General features: G+C 35.4%; 1 protein-coding gene across 1 annotated transcript; it reads right to left on the bottom strand.

The window, feature by feature from the left end:
* Positions 1 to 983: 983 nt before the first annotated feature.
* Positions 984 to 12,778, bottom strand: LOC131930928 (arylsulfatase B). The gene is made up of 15 exons (XM_059287585.1): positions 12,668 to 12,778; positions 12,097 to 12,217; positions 11,033 to 11,144; positions 10,801 to 10,852; positions 9,656 to 9,759; positions 9,147 to 9,253; positions 8,251 to 8,315; positions 5,532 to 5,633; positions 4,520 to 4,583; positions 3,664 to 3,761; positions 2,693 to 2,829; positions 2,320 to 2,381; positions 1,893 to 2,019; positions 1,581 to 1,783; positions 984 to 1,343 (listed from the first exon to the last, which is right to left on the bottom strand). Exons 1-15 carry the CDS (start codon positions 12,776 to 12,778, stop codon positions 1,171 to 1,173), a joined length of 1,638 nt encoding a protein of 545 aa, XP_059143568.1. The 3' UTR covers positions 984 to 1,170.
* Positions 12,779 to 13,731: the final 953 nt, after the last annotated feature.

Below are 13,731 nucleotides of genomic sequence, written 5' to 3'. Positions count from 1 at the left end.
CCCTCCTCGAACTTTCGATTTGCACCCCCCCCCCCCTCGCTGCGCCTCTGGGCGTAGCCCCACCCACAGCGATAGATGGTGAGATTTGTAATTGATTGCTTGGTTGATTTGACCACCTGTCGACCCCGGCAGCGGGCCCTATAAGGGGCTAGCCAAAGTCAGTGCAATAACTATAGCATACTGCAATTTGATTTTACCTATCATTTGAGATGTTAAATGTTATTGTAATTTATGTAAATTAATTATTACAGCAGAGCAAATATGTCAGATAAAACTGTTAATTTTCAATACATTATGGATGACAATCAAAACTTTAACTTCTTTACAAAAATGTATTTAATACTTAAACTCTTTATGTTTAGAATAGAAATAATCAAATTTCTATCATTCCATAAACTATAAAGTGTTATTAATAAATCGAATACCAATATTAACATTCTATGTTTTCCAATTAAATTAATGAACTTTACATTTTACTTTGAATTTATACTTATTTTAAATATTCCAGATAAATTGTAAGTTTTTGTCTCCCTTGTTTAAGATGTAATATGAAATGGGAAGTAAAACTCGCATTTAACTTTTAATGTTCAATATTGTTTATATTTTTCAACCTTGTGTATGTGTCAAATCTTTGAATGAGCCAGTTTAGTGGTGACCCTACCAGTTTAATAGTGACCCTCCAGTTTAGTGGTGACCCTACCAGTTTAGTGGTGACACTCCCCTTTTAGTGGTGAAACTCCTAATTTATTGATGACCCTACCAGTTCAGTGGTAACACTACCAGTTTGGTAACGCCCCTTCCAGTTTGGTGATGCCTAACACAATCCAGGTGTTTCAAAACCTTCTAGATGTCTGTACACCATCTATGTATCCTAACACCATCAATGTGTTGTACAGTATCAAGGTTTAATAACGCCATCCAGGTGTCCTAACACCATCCAGGTGTCCTAACACCATGTCCTAACAACATCCGGTTGTCCTAACGCCATCCAGGTGTCCTAACACCATCCAGGTGTCCTGACACCACCCAGGTGTCCTAACACCATCCAGGTGTCCTAACACCATCCAGGTGTCCTAACACCATCCAGGTGTCCTGACACCACCCAGGTGTCCTAACACCATCCAGGTGTTCCCTAACACCATCCAGGTGTCCTAACACCATCCAGGTGTCCTAACACCATCCAGGTGTCCAGGCCCCTCCGTAATGAGCTGGATTAGCTGCAGGTGAACCAGGGGGGAAGTTGGGTGGGATGTAATGTTGTTTGTGGTAGCTGAGTCTGTCCTCTAGTTGCAGGACAATGTCTGGGTGGTCATCGTAAATATTGGTGCGCTCGGCTGGGTCATCTGTGGAGAACACGTGACGTCACACAGCAGTAGAGGTAAAAAAAAAACTACCATGTTGTATGCGCTTTGTTTTACCTCGTGTTGAATTCGTCAGTTGAAGAAAAAAATTTGATGTCGAACATTTTTTGTGTGCACGGTTCATATTTTAAATGAATTTTTAAAATTCTAATCAGATGGTTATTCTTTCATAATTTTACCTATTTCTTACGCTGCTTAAAACGGAAACCAATGACCTACCTTTTAGGTTGAAAAGATAGTAGGGTGTACACCTGGTTCCAGAAGTTTCCTTGATGAGCAGCTGACTGATCAGGTGCCAGTTGGTGGTGTCGTTGTGCCCCACGGCACCCCAGTTCTGTAAACTGGGCGTGGCTACTTCCCCGGGGGTGTACCAGTCGTCATACAACCCAGGGAATCCAGCGACAAGTTTATAGTCCCCGACTCTAGACAAACCATATTGTATTTAGAGAATCAGCTCGTATAACATGTACATAAGTTATAAAGTGAAGTGAGATTTTATTTTTAAAAACTTGTAAACGTGACTTGTCGTACCGTATAGCGGCCCTACCCTGGAGTGGGTCAAGGCTGAAGTCTAAGTTGTAGACAACTTCCTGTCTAGCAGAAGGTAGACTGAGGGACAGCAGGGAGTTCCACTGGCTGACACCGTCGGCATCAGGGTCTAAGACAATCGTGAAATTAATTCGTTTTTCTAAACATTCCACATACTATAGTTATTTTTTTAAAAAAATATTTAATAATGTGTTTGTGGAGCCTGTTTAAAACACGATTTACAACATACTATCCTTACGATCTTTGTTGATATTTGATGTTCAAGATAATGCGTGTATATAATTTTTAGTACATAATACAAAGACATTTCCATACTATGTTGCTTTAATAGACATGGACAGGCTGTTATTGTTTGTGTAATGAGGTGTCGACTTAAAGAGGCTAAAACAACACAAGTAAAGTATTCAACCTTTATAATTAGAGCCAGACGCTTCAGCTAACGTTGGGAGCCAGTCGACCAAATGCATTAAACTGCAGAAGATTATATATATATATATATATATATATATATATATATATATATATATATATATATATATATATATATATATATATATATATATATATATATATATATATATATATAACTTCTTTATATATAACTTCTGTATATATATATATATATATATATATATATATATATATATATATATATATATATATATATATATAATATATATAACTTCTTTAAAACTAATCCAACATTTCTACCGGCATCCCTACCATAGTTTCTAGGGATTAACTGCTTTAATACTAATCCAACATTTCTACCAGCGTCCTACCCGTCGTATCGTATGCCAGTCTTGTAGAACATGGGTCCATGGACAAACGACACTGCCCTGGTGCCGCCTTCAAACACCGTCATCTTCCCTCCCCTTAAGGGCAAGTTGTTGCCCCCTGACGGCACCCACCCGCCGTTCTGTCAAAGAAAAAAAGGCATTAAGAACGCACAATTAACACTGTACCTAGTTTTAAATAATAGAAAGCAGGATAATGGTGCGTTTAGTGATGTACGATTTTTAAGAACATTTTTCAGGAAAACGATTCTTTTGGTGATATAAGTCTACTATAAGTGCTTGTAAGATTCCCAATAGTTCGCTTGCGGAATGCTTGTGTATGTGTTGCTATAATATGTAACACTAACCAGTAAGTGATGAGTTTCTTGATGGTTAACGTTCACAAAAACATTTTTACAGGGCTATTCACTTTCATATACAAGTATACCGCGAAATGCGTTTGTTCACTTTTTATACAAGTAAACTGCGAATAGTGTTTGTTTACTTTTTATACAATTAAACTGCGAATAGTGTTTGTTTATTTTTTATACAAGTAAACTGCGAATAGTGTTTGTTCACTTTTTATACAATTAAACTGCGAATACTGTTTGTTTACTTTTTATACAAGTAAACTGCGAATAGTGTTTGTTTACTTTTTATACAAGTAAACCGCGAAATGTGTGTGTTTACTTTTCATATGAAGTCACGTTTGGATTCTCATTTATGGAAATAAGATCAACATTGGATAAAAAGAGATAATACATTTTTAAAACATTGATTTTATTAATTTAAAATTCAAGGACTCTTTTTGATTAAGTGCGAAAAATGTTTTACTCATAAAATAAGGTATATTTCTACAATGTTATCAAAAAGTTGTTACAGGTAAGAAAGTCTAGCTATATCTACGATAAAGAAAAAAGGTCGGGCCTCTATTTCTAAAATGTCATAAGAATTTTATTAAAAGGAAATGTACGTGCATCAGCGGTAAAAACGATGAGCGTTTTGTTGTAGAGGCCTCTGTCCTTTAGGGCCTTGACCACTTGACCTACAGCGTCATCCAGCGCCGTCACCATACCTGAGAGACGAATAGGCATTGGTTGATCAAAATCACGTGATTTACACAATCTATTGCATTGGTTGTTCAAAGGGGGGCGGCGTGGTCGAATCGGTAAAGCTCATGGTTCATAAACCGAAAAGTTTCGAGTTCGAACCCTCGAGCAGATGAGGCGCTGCCTTGTAGTTTGTTCTTGCTATGGAAGTAAATCCCAAAAGAAAAGCTGGTTGAAACCGGTGTCAATGGCCTAAATGGCGCATTACCAGTTGACACGTATCCTTAATTTGTGATGGAGACGAGGTTGAGTCGGCAAAAAAAAAGCTGATGGTTGATAAATTCGAAAATATCTCGAGTTCAAACCCACTGGCAGATATGACTCGGTCCCTTCCAACACTAAAAAATTAAGAACGAAGTAGAAGAAAGAAGAAGAAATCAAAATCACGTTATTTACACAGTCTATTGCTGTAATATAAAAGATATTAAAAATATGAACTTGGTTTTAACTTGAGAGATTTCTTCTACCCAGCACTTTTATCTAAACAGTTAACTTTGAGCAGATCAATATAGTCCAATAAACTTTAAATACACTAGTGTTGTATACAATAAACTCAACACATATACAATATTATACAACAAATCACAAAACTTTTTGTTGTATGCAACACTGATCATGTAAGATGACATTACATCCAACAAAATAATAACATGACATCACCAAATGACAGACGTGACATTTGACATGACACCCAGCAGTGATATAAACCTTCGCCATCACTCACCTACAAACCTTCGCCTATTTTCGTCGGTGACATTCGGGTAAAGATTGTAGTAATCGTCTGGCACCTATAGTATATATTAATATGCTAATTAACCAGGTGTCTAATTACATTTTCTTATTATGAAAGATGAGATTTTTGCAAGTTTGTATTTTGTTTCTAAATACATCTCACTTACATACATAATTACACAATTACACACTCACTAAAGCACACACACAAACATACAATCACACCTCGCATATAAACATATATATATATATATATATATATATATATATATATATATATATATATATATATATATATATATATATATATATATATATATATATATATATATATATATTGTGAACACACGGACACGCCTTCCAGAGGCGTTGCGGGGTGTGTGGGGGGTACGTATGTCCCCGGGCGCCGACCTAGAGGGACCCAAAATGGGTTGGAAAAACAAATTAAAATCTCATTTTAGCTGCATTTGTGCATTATTAATATAAAAAATATATGGGGGGGGGGGGGTGCAAATCGAAAGTTTGTCGCTGGGGCCCGGGAAGGGTCGCTACGCCTCTGCAAATAACCACAAACGGTTTACAAAACAAGACTGAATGAAAACAAAGGCTCGTTGAAACTAAAAAGAATTTAATAGTACCTACACTATCTACAACTTACACAGTCTATTCTAAACTCAAAATACACAAGGTAGTAAAACTACGACACAGAGGCTAAAAACTAGTATAGACCTAACCTATACTAACCTTGGAGATCTGGACGAAACTGAGGCAATCACACACGTTTTCTCACACCTTATATACCCTTTCATAAACTGATACAAACTGGACTATTACAACTCACAGCACGAGAACTGAACAAAGACGAACGGGATGGAGTACCAAGTACAAACAACATTCACCCCCATTCATCCCCTTCTCTCGTTCACTACAATATATATATATGTTTATATATGTATACATATATATATATATTTATTTATACATATACAGCCAGTATATGTTACCTGTAAGGGTTCGTGCACCTGTTGAAACGCCAGGTACAAGTACAACGGTACCTCTGTCTTATGAGTGCTGATAATTTGTTGGATTCTGTCTGCGTACAAGAACTGGAATAAAGAAATAATATAAAAACATTATACTAAACGCTGTTAAACTGTATAGTGATATATTGATTCTTAAAGATGTATCCTTTAACACCCCCCTCCCTTTCAGTGCCGTGGGTTCAAAATTGCCTATATATATATATATATATATATATATATATATATATATATATATATATATATATATATATATATATATATATATATATATATATATATACATTGCTAAGTATCTCCACACTAAAACATTTTTAAAATTCCTTTTACTTAAAATTTAGTTGTGTGTGGCTAATCGACAGTGGCAGTTTATCTTGCCCTTTTGTTCGTGTTAGTATCATCGGCTTGTGAGGACAGCAATACATATGCAGATGTACAATAATAATACTTCTTACATCTGTTTTCGTTCTTTGCCAATATTTTATTTATATAAAAAACAAAACATCGAAATACATTATTAAAACATGAAAATTTAAGTTCTAAAAGATTGGTTGAGTTAATGCCCTGTAGGAAATTGGGAGGGACTGAGGAAATAGCTAAAATTTAATTTTGTAGTATATATAGGACATTTGCAGGGTGAGGGGGTCATCTAGAGATAAGTAGTCAGCACAAACGTTTGTTGTGAGAAAAATAATATAGCTTGATATTTTATTTTAAACTATTAATTGGAGAAAATAATTTTTTTCTTAAGATTGAGACCTCTTCGAATCATTAGACAAAGTAATAGTTAACAAACCTTTCGTTTTTTTTATACAACAAGTATTTAATATTTTAAAAAGTTTTTTCATTTATACTAGGAATAATTAATTTTTTTATATTCATCAAAAATAAGCATTAACAAAACGATCGAATAAAGTATAAATATTTCTATTTTACCTAAATATAAACAAGGAGCTTTACAATTTATTTTGAATATATATTTATATTAAATGTTTGCAAGAAACATTAAGGGCTGCCTCCCTTGATTAAAATGTAATATGAAATGGGAAATAAATATCGCATTCAAATTTCAATGTTATTTTCAACCTTGCCATATACTGGTTGTTTTATATATATATATATATATATATATATATATATATATATATATATATATATATATATATATATATATATATATATATATATATATATATATATATATATATATATATATATATATATATAAGTATTTATATATAAATATATATATATACATATATATATACTAGCCGTCCCGGCCAGGCCCTGCTCTGGCTTCTGTGAAAAACCTTTCTGTTAAAGACCATTACCTGTGTGTTTAGTAATCATCATAAACCCGGCATTGCCCACCCAAACCACAACCAACCAAAACCAAAACAACAAAACGCAAACATAACGCTAACACAATTACAAATACAAACGAAAACAAAAACTTAACAACAAACACAACCACACCCACAAACACCAATACAAACACAAAGAAAAAACAAACAAAAAAGCAAACGAAAACAAAAACCTAACAACAAACCCAACCACAAACACCAATACCAACAAAAAAAAATCAACGAAAAAAGCAAACGAAAACAAACCAAATCCAAACGCAAAACCAACCAAAAACACAAATACAAACCCAAACAAAAAAAACACAAACAAAAACGAAAAAAGAAAGAACAAAAACGAACCAAATTAAAACGCAACCACTAACGCAAACCCACCTAAACACAAAGAAAACACTAACGCGAACATAAACGCCCGGGGCGGAATCACCTGTTTTAGCTTAATGAACGACTATAGTACCCCAACTTATTCACAGTCTTTTGCACTCACTTAAACGAACGCGCCTGTTTCAATTTAATAAACAATTTTAATACTCCAAGCTTATCCGTAAAATACCTACAACATTTGCACTTGATCAATCCCCGCTAATTATGTAATTATTTTTTTTCCCAACACCAAAACAAAGTAATTAAAAAGTAAATTATTTTCACGGAATGCAATGGTTTTATAAAGGGAAGTGTTTTTCCTAATTTATCAAAGGGAAGTAAGTGCTATAGGACTAAATAAAGACATAATTAGAATTTTTGTAAAAGATGATATTTTTTTAAAAACTTGTGTTTAATGAACATGCCGACAATTATTACTATAATTTGAAAAATGAAAATTATTTCCCAACACTTTCAATAGTAATTTTTTAGCTCATAAATTTAGACAAATGTGCACGATAATTTTCTAACACTTAAATTCGTACAATTCGTACAATTCCAACGACATACAAATGCATTACATACAGAACTGAGCTTTATATATTAGATATATATATACATATATATATATATATATATATATATATATATATATATATATATAAATGATATACATTGTAAGATGCATTTTAAATGTTATGGATATGTTGGTTTATTTGCTGAATATGTGTATGTGTCAAATCTTTGAATGAGCCTCTCAGAGGACGGCACCCGCAGTAATTTTTATTGGTTGTAAATTTAATAAAATTTTAACAGATCAGACTAATACATTACAACAGTTTATGTATCCGTTGTTAGTATAAGAAACTGCTGAAACAAACACATAATTTTAGGAGTGGTTGTGGTCAATGGCAAATTTAAGGTTAAGCTTAGGCTAAGCTGAATGGGATGCAACTTACCGAAGAGTAGACGCCCCTTGCAGATTCTAGAATGTTCAGGTTTTCGCGGAAATCATAACCTGTGCCTAATATGCGTAAAATATTAGTTGATCATAGTTTCAAATTTCAATCAAGGAGGGGGAGGGAGGATGGGGGTGGATCCGAACGGAAAATTAAAGAGCAGATTTTTACAGCATGTTTTGATACTTTATGGGACGTCGTGGCCTGGTGGCGGAGAGCTAGACTGCTGGACTGCTAACCCGATAGTCTCGAGTTCGAATCCGGGTTCAAATTAGTATACCGTCCCTGAGTCCACTAAGCTTTGATGGATACCTAACTCACGTTAAGGAAAGCTGGGCATAGTGCTGACCACACTATCCCTTTGTATGCCGAAATCTCTGAAACAGACAAACTCTACTTCATCTGCCCTAGTGTCTTGGGTATCAACGGCACAAGATGATGATGATTTCATACTTTAGTAACGATGTACTGAATGGCTACAAAGAGGTGTTGTGTTTAAACAAACACACGTGTACAGTATGTACATCAACTAACACACGCGTACAGTGTGTACATCAACTAACACACTTGAACGAAGTGTACATCAACTAACACATGTGTACAGTGTGTACATCAACTAACACACGTGTACAGTGTGTACATCAACTAACACATGTGTACAGTGTGTACATCAACTAACACATGTATACAGTGTGTACATCAACTAACGCATGTATTTAGTGTGTACATCAACTAACGCATGTATATAGTGTGTACATCAACTAACAAGTGTGTACAGTGTGTACATCAACTAACACACATGTACAGTGTGTACATCAACTAACACATGTGTACATCAACTAACGCATGTGTACACTGTGTACATCAACTAAGGCATGTGTACAGTGTGTACGTACCAATCGTTTTGGTGTAGTGGTCCTCTGCTGCGCCGTAGTAACCAAAAAAGGAATCGAAGCCCCTATATGTGGGCGTACAAGCCCAGTCGCAGAAGCCCAGGTGCCACCTATAGAGGTCACGAGTTGACCAATCAGTGAACGCCTTACATACTTGATTGGTCAGTTTTTGATAGTCAAATAAAAACGTCCTAATGATAGTGATTCTGGCTAGCATTTAATCCTATTTCAGACAGTCCGAGTACGTCAAACTAAATGTATCCATAAAACATAGTGTTATCATGTTCGCCGGATTGGGGGGAGGGGGGGGGGGGGGGGGAAGCTTAGTGCACCGCGCTCAAGGCGAAATAGAAAAAAATATACAATTAATGTAAAAATATATACCACATCAGCCAGTCTTCCCCCCCCCCCCCATTTGAAAATTTAAGTGCACTCTCCCTCCTCAAGAGAAAAAAATGTCTGAAAGAAACACTGCTGTGATCGAAGGAAGATAAGACTAATATTTTGCTCACTTGCCGACCATATGTGTGGCGTATCCCTGGCTCTTCAGGACCTGGGGTAGAAATGTCTTGTTGGCGGGAACACAGACGGCCTGATCTTGGCCTATCACAAAGTGCTGGTGAGAAGGGTGGTTGGGATGGAGGAGGGGAGGGTAAGAGGATTAGTGGTGAGGAAAACAAAGATTTGTTAAAAAATAAATTAAGTGTGACGTACAAAATTTACTTTTTATTTTTAATTTTTAATATAATTTTTTTTAACTGAACAGACTTTATTTTTTCATAAACATTATTTTAAAATATGATTTATTTTTATTCATTTGTTACAGTTTTAATTTTTAATACGCTCCTAATTATGAAGCTCTGGCCAATGAAATGCAATGCCAAAGATCACATTGACTTTATTATATTTTTTAATTAAATGTTTTCTTTGTATTTATGTGTTTTGTTTACTTTCTTTACGTTTTGTAAATACATTTCTCTGTGTGTATGCAATTTGTAAAAAAAATGCCAAATAATTTTATTATTTTGAAACATTTTTGTTTATTATTTATTAATACATTATGACTATAAGAAAATAAGAAAATAAACTATGGGGAAAATGACAAGTTATGGAAGGAGTTTGTTGATTTAAAATAGGTGGTGCCCGCCACCCTACCGATATTTTAGAATGTGCTCTAGAGTAAAAAAAGGTTGGGAACCCCTGCATTAAGGTATGCTTGCATTTTGATACTTAGTCGATTGGCTCTTTTAAGATATTTTCGTTTTTTTTATGGTGTCAATAATGGTAATGAAATTGTAAAGTATTAAATCCAATACTTTTTCCTGGGTTTACGACAAATTCCCGAAAGACACTTGCCCGAATGCGACAAATGCCCGAATGGACACTTGCCCGAATGCGACAAACGCCCGAATGGACACTTGCTCGAATGCGACAAATGCCCGAATGGACACTTGCACGAATGCGACAAATGCCCGAATGGACACTTGCCCGAATGCGACAAATGCCCGAACGGACACTTGCCCGAATGCGACAAATGCCCGAATGGACACTTGCCCGAGTCGCATTCGGGCAAGTTTCCGGCTCCCCTTTTTCCTAAGTTAAGGAATAGTTATTTAATAATTTAAAAATAAAGTAGATGAATTTTTTTTTAAATTACCTGAAGCCCAAGACGAAATGGATAATATCCAGTCATTAAAGCTGCCCTTGACCTTATTTAAGAGAGAGAGAATTGATTAAATTAGCAATAAAACATAGACGCCTGTTCAATGTCCGAACATAGCAGGGGAGGTAACACGAAAATAAATATTCTTGAAACATTTTTTGGATTATCTTTCTTAGCCTTTACATTTACGGAGTGATCGTCCCTACATCGATAACCCAAAACTTACGGCGAACAAAGTGGCTGAACATAACTCTGGTTTAATATGATTCCCTCCCTTGCTAGAGCATCCAAATTTGGGCTGATGATGTTTGGGTTGTTGAAGCCGATGTCGTTCCAACCTACACGGAAGTGAATCAACATGGTTTCATTAATTTATGTGGTTTTAGTTATTAATTATTATATAATATTTATAATGTATGTGAGTATAAATCAATTTAAGCAGCTAAATAATTTTCGCTTTGAACCTTTTACCACCTTGAATGGCATTCTTAGTTGTGGTCGTCTATAAAACCATCATTAAATTTTAATTATTTATACTCTCGATGCTAACCATCACAAATCGTCAGAGAAAGCCGATCGCCTAAGTAGAACTTCATCTTCTAACCTACATAACCCGATTTAATTACAAAATGGTGCCGTTTTAATTTATTATTAATAAGAAATACGTCGCATTTTTTAAACATGATTCTCCTCTAAATTAGATTCCACCCCTCACCTCGTCTGACGTCACTAATATCTAACCCCTTCCCCTCACTTACCACATAACCCCCCCCCCCCCGCCCCCACCCACCACCACCACCTTCACACCCATCCCACGCCGTCTCTCGATCTAAAAGCATATAAAACCACAGTGTAGTCAGTCTAGTTTTAGAATGATGACAATTACATAAGTAGTTGCTTCAGAACAATTACCTAAGTCGTCTGCTACAGAACAATTACCTAAGTCGTCTGCTACAGAACAATTACCTAAGTCATCTGCTACAGAACAATTACCTAAGTCATCTGCTACAGAACAATTACCTAAGTCGTCTGCTACAGAACAATTACCTAAGTCGTCTGCTACAGAACAATTACCTAAGTCATCTGCTACAGAACAATTACCTAAGTCATCTGCTACAGAACAATTACCTAAGTCGTCTGCTACAGAACAATTACCTAAGTCGTCTGCTACAGAACAATTACCTAAGTCGTCTGCTACAGAACAATTACCTAAGTCGTCTGCTACAGAACAATTACCTAAGTCGTCTGCTACAGAACAATTACCTAAGTCGTCTGCTACAGAACAATTACCTAAGTCGTCTGCTACGATGAATACGATGTTTTGTGGGGTGCCGCCGGTGATACGACATGACGTCATCACCAGAAACAGCAGCAAAATAAACTGGGCTGTCTTGGTGCTCAGAACCACGGCCTGATAATTATAAAGGTTTTCTTAAATAAACAAGAGCAGAAAATATAGTACTGTACCTGTTTTTTTTATCGTCCTTTAATCTTTTAAATTAGGATTTAAGTTAGTATCACTGCTAAACGTAGGCTTACGGCACAGGAACGGTTAGCGGTATTAAAAAATATCTAATACATTGCGTCTTGGCAATGTTAAAATAAGCCTCATTACACATTGTGAAATAATAATATTCAGGGGATTATTTTTTTAAATTCAGCAATAAAATTAAAATGCCACAATAATATGTTGTTTTCAGCAATTAGAATTAAAATAGTCACAGTTAATATTTTGTATTCAGCTATTAAAATTAAAATGTCACAACAGTTAGTTTTTTTTCAATTAATAACGTCAGAGTTCTGTGTGTTCAAAGACTCAGATCAGGCATTCCTAAAGGGCCCTGAACTCTAGTGGCTCTACAACACTTGAGACTAGGCCTAGTGCTGGCCCTTGCATCTTTTCTTCTGTCTCGGACTGGGAGAAACAGATGAACTCTACTTCAGCTACCCCACGGATCTTCTTGCTGACCATTAAATACTTAAGTAGGCTATAAAACATCTGCTCTCGCACAATGCTTAAACCACATATTACAGTCTTTATAAAAATAGAGACAGATAATAATTTGTTGGAGTTAGAAGATAAAAGCTACTTGAGTTAGAGTCATCATTTATCAGAGTCAGTAGACAAACAATTAGAAAATCATCATATTAGCGCCAGCAATTAGAAACACTATTAGAGCCAGGTAACAAACTAATAGAGTCAGAAAACATGACCTAATAGAGTCAGAACATATAAACTAATTGAGACAGGAAACAAACTAAATTTAAAGTCAGAAAACGTAAGCCATTCGAACTAGGACATCAACTATTTGAGTCAGATAATAAAAACCATTAGTGTCCAAAACCAAATAATAATTTTCAAAACAAAGAATCCCAATCAGAAACCACACACCATGTTACAGATCAGAGTTTTTAACTAAAAGCTGTTTCATTCCACTCTACAAAATAACATTAACAAAGAACCAATCAGAATCTGTTTTACTTGATGTTGTTGTTGACAGTATAAGTAGGTCACCCATGTGGAAGCATGGCAACCTTACCGTGTTGGACTAGAACTGATGTAGACAACAAGGTGTTTTTGTGACGTGCTTTATTTGTCGCCACTAATTTATGCTTAAAGATTAACAAAGTGGGGTCATTCACCGAGGCTAGAAATAGATGGTCGATGTAGGCTTAGACTAATTGTAATTAGACTAATTGTAATTGGCTGAAAGGTTTCAATATAAACCCTCTGACAACCTGTTCACAGCCTTTAACACAACCAGCACACAACACAATTCAATCTGTACCCAACCCTATAACACAACAAGCATACAACCCAATCTACGTCATACAACCCTGTCACGCAACCAACACACAACTGTACAAACCAACCTGCACACAACCCCAAAACATAACCACCTCACAACCCTACAATCCGACCTG

The sequence above is a fragment of the Physella acuta genome, unplaced genomic scaffold (genome assembly GCF_028476545.2).
Source record: "Physella acuta isolate Inbredline_101_S28 unplaced genomic scaffold, ASM2847654v3 ptg001866l, whole genome shotgun sequence".
NCBI lineage: Eukaryota > Metazoa > Mollusca > Gastropoda > Physidae > Physella > Physella acuta.
Note: the sequence above shows the minus strand (reverse complement) of the source record. Positions and strands in the feature narration are given on the sequence as shown.

Excerpts from the sequence above, each read along its gene's own strand:
- LOC131930928 (XM_059287585.1), bottom strand. The coding sequence starts at position 12,778 with ATGGTCAGCAAGAAGATCCGTGGGGTAGCTGAAGTAGAGTTCATCTGT. Across the intron at positions 10,853-11,032 it reads GTTCAGCCACTTTGTTCGCC|GTCAAGGGCAGCTTTAATGA; the intron begins GTAAGTTTTGGG and ends CTCTTAAATAAG. Across the intron at positions 9,760-10,800 it reads CATTTCGTCTTGGGCTTCAG|CACTTTGTGATAGGCCAAGA; the intron begins GTAATTTAAAAA and ends CCTTCTCACCAG.